Source organism: Alosa sapidissima, chromosome 15 (genome assembly GCF_018492685.1).
Source record: "Alosa sapidissima isolate fAloSap1 chromosome 15, fAloSap1.pri, whole genome shotgun sequence".
NCBI lineage: Eukaryota > Metazoa > Chordata > Actinopteri > Clupeiformes > Clupeidae > Alosa > Alosa sapidissima.
The window spans coordinates 29,038,178-29,045,677 of record NC_055971.1 but is presented as its reverse complement, the minus strand read 5'-3'; the positions used below and the strand labels follow the sequence as shown (position 1 = coordinate 29,045,677).

The 7,500-nt window shown below is 44.8% G+C and overlaps 1 protein-coding gene across 5 annotated transcripts in view; it reads left to right on the top strand.

The window, feature by feature from the left end:
• atm (ATM serine/threonine kinase) overlaps positions 1-7,500 on the top strand; it is a 55,584-nt gene that overhangs the window by 41,113 nt on the left and 6,971 nt on the right. For all 5 annotated transcript variants that reach the window (XM_042063350.1, XM_042063351.1, XM_042063353.1 and 2 more), the window contains 6 exons: positions 112-319; positions 1,009-1,137; positions 1,471-1,614; positions 2,486-2,624; positions 4,267-4,349; positions 5,312-5,452. In XM_042063350.1, the coding sequence (XP_041919284.1) occupies positions 112-319; positions 1,009-1,137; positions 1,471-1,614; positions 2,486-2,624; positions 4,267-4,349; positions 5,312-5,452 (844 nt within the window). The remainder of the gene's footprint in view (positions 1-111; positions 320-1,008; positions 1,138-1,470; positions 1,615-2,485; positions 2,625-4,266; positions 4,350-5,311; positions 5,453-7,500) is intronic.

The window sequence follows — 7,500 nt, the reverse complement described above, 5'->3', positions numbered from 1 at the left end:
ACTAAAAGTACATTGTTTTGTACAATGTTAAAGAACATTGTTTTGTATGTGTACAGCATTATATTGGTCCGTCCACCATTTTGAAGTGTGAGCTTCCTCCTGCGTGTCCAGGTACACGGTGAAGGTTCAGAGGGAGCTGGAGCTGGACGTGCGGGCCCTGGACAACCTGCAGAAGGACCGCCGCCGCTTCCTGCTCAACGCCGTGGAGAACTACATCCGCTGCCTGGAGCTGGGTCAGGAGCACGACACCTGGGTGTTCCGCCTGGCTTCCCTCTGGCTGGAGAACGCCGACGCCAGGAGCGTCAACGACGTCATGGGGGTGAGCTGACCAAGCACACGCACCGTCATGTGAAAGACGGAGCGAAAACTATTTTCTGTGTGTTTTTCACATTTTATACATTTTAGGGTGATAATGATTTGCTGTATATGAATAATTGTGCTATTACTGAACACAACACTAACACGTTACATTTATATACTGTAGCGCTTTTCTCGACACTCAAAGCGCTTCACAGTGAATGGGGGGACCTCACTAACCACCACCAATGTGTAGCACCCACCTGGGTGATGCACGGTAGCCATTATGCGCCAGAACGCTCACCACACACCAGCTTGAGGTGGAGAGTGAGGGAGTGAATGAGCCAATTACAGTGGGGGATGATTAGGGGGCCAGATTGAATGAGCCAACTGAGCAACATTACTGTATTCACTTATTACTAAGTATCTACTATATACTTTATTTACATTACTTTAGATGTAATGATGATTAATGCTAGCAATCCAATCTACAGCCTCAGGCCGTGCTTCCCAGGAATGGCCGTTTTTTTTCTTATCTGCGTTATCAATTCAATTCAATGAGCTTTATTGGCATGACTGTAAGTGTTACAATGTTGCCAAAGCAGTAGTTACATCAAAAAAATAGCAATTAATAGTAATAATAATAACAATTGACATGGACGTTATCTCTTTGTGGCGTTTACCGATGCCTCTGGTTTTGGAATGTTCCAGAAGGGTGTGACGAAGATCCCGTCCTACAAGTTCCTGCCCCTCATGTACCAGCTGGCCGCCCGTATGGGCAGCAAGGTCTCCGGTGGACTCTCCTCCGAGGACGTCGGCTTCCACAACGTCCTCAACGAGGTAATACGACCCTCGCAATCCTGCCACATTAATAACACCCACAGTTGTGCCATCTAAGACAAGTAGATCATGTAATGTATTTAAAGTGTTTTTTAAGCATTTCTACTGTGAAATAAGGTTTTGAGGACAAGTAGATAAAGTAATGTATTTAAAGTGTTTTTTAAGCATTTCTACTGTGAAATAAGGTTTTGAGGACAAGTAGTCGTTTCTGAACAAGTTTTTGTTATATAGCGAAGATGAGCTCTCCCTGATTGAGAGGTAAGTTAAGGTATCTCTCTTTCTCTTTCTCTCTCTCTCTCTCTTTGTGTGTGTGTGTGTGTGTGTGTTTGTCAGCTGATTTACCGGGCGTCGTTGGAGCACCCCCACCACACCCTCTTCATCATCCTAGCTCTGGTCAACGCCAACAAGGACGAGAGCTTCTCCCGCAGCGCCCTGTCCAGGGGGGGCAGCAAGCGCCAGCCCTCACCCCTCGACCTGGTACGCCTCTCACACACACACACCTCACACACACACACACATCACACACACACTTTACACGCACACCTCATACACCTCACCTGGTTCGCCTCTCACACACACACACCTCACACACACACTTTACACACACACCTCATACACCTCACCTGGTACGCCTCTCACACACACACACCTCACACACACACACATCACACACACACTTTACACACACACCTCATACACCTCACCTGGTACGCCTCTCACACACAGCTCACCTCACACACCCCACACACACATCTCACACACCTCATCTGGTACGCCTCTCACAAACACCTCACACACACCTCACCTCACCTCACCCCACACACACATCTCACACACCTCATCTGGTACGCCTCTCACAAACACCTCACACACACCTCACCTCACCTCACCTCACACACACATCTCACACACCTCATCTGGTATGCCTCTCACACACACCTCACACACGTCACCTGGTACGCCTCTCACACACACCTCACCTGGTACGCCTCACACACACACCTCACCTGGTACGCCTCTCACACACACCTCACACACACACCTCACACACCTCACCACGAATGAGAAAAAGGACCAACTAGGAGCCAAATACTTGTCCTCATTTTGTCATTTTATATAATCATGTAGATCATATTGACTTGTTGCAGATTAGGTTTACATTTTAGTATGATGATGATTAGCATGATGATGATGATTAGCATGATGATGATGATGATTAGCATGATGACGATGATGGTGATGATGATTAGAGGAAAGATGATGATGATGATGATGGTGGTGATGGAGGTGATGATGATGATGATGACAAATATGATGATGTTGACAATGCTGATGATGTTGCTGACAGGAACGGTCGGAGGTGGCCAGGAGCATCTTGAATAAGATCCGTAAGCGTCGTGGTGCCATGGTGAGGGGCATGGAGACCCTGTGTGACGCCTACATCACCCTCGCATACATGGACGCCAGCCGCTACAAGAACGAGAAGAGTGAGTCCCAACAGTGTGTGTCTGTGTGTGTGTCTGTCTGTCTGTGTGTGTGTGTGTGTATATGTGTGTGTATGGCATACATGTGCCCAACAGTGTGTGTCTGTCTCTGTGTGTCTGTCTCTGTGTGTCTGTCTGTGTGTGTGTGTGTGTGTGTGTGTGTGTGTGTGTGTGTGTGTCTGTGTGTGTGTGTGTGTATGGCATACATGAATGCCAGCTGCTACAAGAACGAGAAGAGTGAGTCCCAACAGTGTGTGTGTGTGTGTGTGTGTGTGTGTGTGTGTGTGTGTGTGTGTGTGTGTGTGTGTGTGTCTGTGTGTGTGTGTGTGTATGGCATACATGAATGCCAGCTGCTACAAGAACGAGAAGAGTGAGTCCCAACAGTGTGTGTGTGTGTGTGTGTGTGTGTGTGTGTGTGTGTGTGTGTGTGTGTGTCTGTGTGTGTGTGTGTGTGTGTGTGTGTCTGTCTCTGTGTGTGTGTGTCTGTGTGTGTGTGTGTGTGTATGGCATACATGTGCCCAACTGTGTGTGTGTGTCTGTGTGTGTGTGTGTGTGTGTGTGTGTATGTTATACATGAATGCCAGCTGCTACAAGAACGAGAAGAGTGAGTAGGAGCGGTCATGTGACATTCAGCTACTAATGCAGATGATTGGCAGCTACTAATGCAGATGATTGGCAGCTACTAATGCAGATGATTGGCAGGGGATTGTAGTGGACATTACGGTTGGCGAAGATTCCTGTGGCCCACATTCAAAGCGTATATACGTCGTATACCTTGAATATGTATCCATTGCTTGTTTTACACAGAAATACTGAATATGCACTCACTACCAGGACAATGTGTACCTTAGCTGCTGAAGAAATCAACAAGTATTTTATGTGAAATATACAGTATATGTAATGTAATGAGTTGATCATGGTGTGTCTGGTGTTCTGCTGTGCATTGTGTGACCTATCTGTGCTGTGCATAATGTGACCAATCTGTGCTGTGCATTGTGTGACCCATCTGTGCTGTGCATTGTGTGACCCATCTGTGCTGTGCATTGTGTGACCCATCTGTGCTGTGCATTGTGTGCGCATTGTGTGACCTATCTGTGCTGTGCATTGTGTGACCCATCTGTGCTGTGCATTGTGTGACCCATCTGTGCATTGTGACCCATCTGTGCTGTGCATTGTGTGCGCATTGTGTGACCTATCTGTGCTGTGCATTGTGTGACCCATCTGTGCTGTGCATTGTGTGCGCATTGTGTGACCTATCTGTGCTGTGCATTGTGTGACCTATCTGTGCTGTGCATTGTGTGACCCATCTGTGCTGTGCATTGTGTGACCTATCTGTGCTGTGCATTGACCCATCTGTGCTGTGCATTGTGTGACCTATCTGTGCTGTGCATTGACCCATCTGTGCTGTGCATTGTGTGACCTATCTGTGCTGTGCATTGACCCATCTGTGCTGTGCATTGTGTGACCCATCTGTGCTGTGCATTGTGTGACCTATCTGTGCTGTGCATTGTGTGACCCATCTGTGCTGTGCATTGTGTGACCTATCTGTGCTGTGCATTGTGTGACCCATCTGTGCTGTGCATTGTGTGACCCATCTGTGCTGTGCATTGTGTGACCTACTGTATCTGTGCATTCTGTCCTACAGAGGCCATTCCCATCCCCACCACGCAGCCCCTCACTAAGATCAAGGACCTGGACGAGGTCACCATCCCCACAATGGAGATCAAGGTAGACAAAAAGAGCGCCTAATCCAAGCATAGACTCCCCAGTAAACGTATGGAAACCAGAGCGCCTAATCCAAGCATAGACTCCCCAGTAAACGTATGGAAACCAGAGCGCCTAATCCAAGCATAGACTCCCCAGTAAACGTATGGAAACCAGAGAGCCTAATCCAAGCGTAGACTCCCCAGTAAACGTATGGAAACCAGAGCGCCTAATCCAAGCATAGACTCCCCAGTAAACGTATGGAAACCAGAGCGCCTAATCCAAGCATAGACTCCCCAGTAAACGTATGGAAACCAGAGCGCCTAATCCAAGCATAGACTCCCCAGTAAACGTATGGAAACCAGAGAGCCTAATCCAAGCATAGACTCCCCAGTAAGCGTATGATACCCGAGCACCTAATCCAAGCGTAGACTCTGGAGTAAACATATGGAAACCAACCTCAGTCATTGTCTTTAGTGTGAAAGACTGAAATCCTTAATCTTACGTGTAGCTGTACTTCAAGAATAGATTCTGTAACATTGCTACATTTGAATGCTCAGAGCCAGCACTGGGATTTACACTGAGAAGAGCAGCATAGCACATTAAATACTGCATATGCAGAGTTATCATCTTATCTCATTATGTAATTGGGTCACAATAAACATATTGAAATAAAATGATATCTCATATTCTGACCTTGGTTCAAAAGTTTCAAGTTGCAAGTTGTGAAAGTGTACAAGTTACACCTAGAAACCCTGCCATGATGAATGAATGACTTTTTTAGTAACAATCCACTTCTGAGAACGTGTGAACTGATGTAATTGGTGGAGATGGTTTATTCATTAATACTTTTATTGCCTTTTTTTTATTCAGAAGTACTTTTATTGGCCTTTTAAGTCCTTTTGTTTTCTTATTTTAATTCAAAAGTGCTTTTGTTATCTTATTTTAATTCAAAAGTCCTTTGGTTGTCTTATTTGTTTTCCTAGGTGGACCCCTCGGGTAAATATGAGAACCTGGTGACCGTTCATTCCTTCATGCCAAACTTCTGCCTGGCTGGAGGGGTCAACCTGCCCAAGATCATCGACTGCGTAGGGTCAGACGGAAAGAACCGGAGACAGCTGGTCAAGGTGAGATACCGGAAAGGAAACAGAAACTCACACGACACACACACACACTCACACATGACACATACGACACACACACACACACACACACACACACACACACACACACACAAACACACAAACACACACACACACACACACACAGAACCATTCAAACTAACTCACAACAATGACCTTGGAAATAAACTGGACACAGCCCTCATTCAATCATGAACGTATACAACAGAGGCATACACATCTTTGAACAAATACAACAGAGGCATACACATCTTTGAACATATACAGAGGCATACACATCTGTGGATGTATACAACAAAGGCATACACATCTTTGAACATATACAGAGGCATACACATCTGTGGACGTATGTAACAGAGGCATACACATCTTTGGTTGTCCTAGGATTACGTCTGAGCTAGACTGAAACTGAGCCTGACTGACGTAATGAGTGTCATATGTGCAGGGCCAATCCTTTGTCCACTGGTATGTGGACGCTGTATAAGTAACCACAGAAAAGAACTCGGTGTCCATGTGTGGGGTTGTGTATGTGTGTGGTTATTTCTTTCTGTGAGTGGGCTTGACTGTTTGTAAGGGGGTTAATCATTAGGTTCGACTTTTTGTATACTTGTCAGAAAGCTGGGACTTGATTGAGGACGGGTGGGAATTGATCTGGGCTAGAGGTGTTTATCTTTTGATAAGACGTTTCACTCTCACTGGCTAATCATCTTATCTGTATAGAGAACTTAAATATTTATCCAAACACAAATTCCTGGGGTAGATGTTTTACCTCAAAGCAGCAGACAAACATGGCATTTACAATGAAGCAAAGAACACACACAATTAATGTAATCTAGAAGTGCTTTAAGGTGAGCTGCTATTGTATGCAAGGATACACTTGTGTATTTCTATATACATAGTTGAACCCATAATCCTTTGCTTTGCTTTGTTTTCCTTTTATTTGATCCGCTCTGCACTTTTTTTTTATCCTCCTTCGTTTGTATTTATTCTCATTTAGCAGACGCTTTTATCCAAAGCGATTTACACAAATTAGGAATAACATTCAAGCTACAGTCTAGTGGACGTCTTGGGTAGGAATTGACACTGCACCAGTGCAGGGCTCTACAGTGCGTCCGTTTCACTCGCACATGCGAGTAAAAATGATGCCGTGCGAGTGCAAAAAAATATTTAGGCGCACTGGTGCGAATGACTTCTAACCATGTCAATGTTTGTCTGAAAAATACACCGCAACATCGAGAAACATTACTGGTGCAAACCATAGAATCACGTCGCGAATGCAGCATAAAAACTACACCTCCCATCAACGTTAGCAGTTTCGCGTTGTGACTCGCTAGTAGTCGCTTCTATCAAATCCAAGAGCGCGCAGAAAAAGCGGAAACTTAGACTAGCCAGCCAAGATGCAAAGATTGAAGAAATTAGTTCTTCTATCTACCGAATTCATTTGATATAGGAGGAACAGGATGAGATTCTGAGAATGCAGTGAGAGAAGGAAACGTAACCTAACATGCCTTTCAGCCCAGTTGACGTATTGGCTGCAATATGCAAAATATAGCTGTAGCGAACCGGCACAAAAGTAGCCTCCCGTAATACTCCCATTTTATTCAAAGGTAGAACGCTACTGACAACTCCAGGCTTCCACGCATGCTTGTTTGTTTACACCGAATACAAGCTGAAGTGCAAAACGAAAGTAGGCCTAACGTTTGCCTACTGCCCCTATCAATGCTGATATTTAAAAAAAAAAGTATAAAACATATATCCTTGATTAGCCTACGTTGAGTTTTGTGGAAGAGAAAATGGACTGTTTTAGTAGTAGTATTAGGCAGTATGCAGTCAGATAGGTCACCATGGGCATATTTGGTTTAGCTATAGATGGATTCACAAATAAATAAATTAGCCTACATTTGGCAGGATACTTGATATACAGGCTAAATGCAAATATGGCAATGTATTATATTATTTTACATGTAGGAAAATAGGACTGAAAATAAAGTAGGCACTGATCTTTAAAATCCTGTTTCCTGTAGCCTAAATGT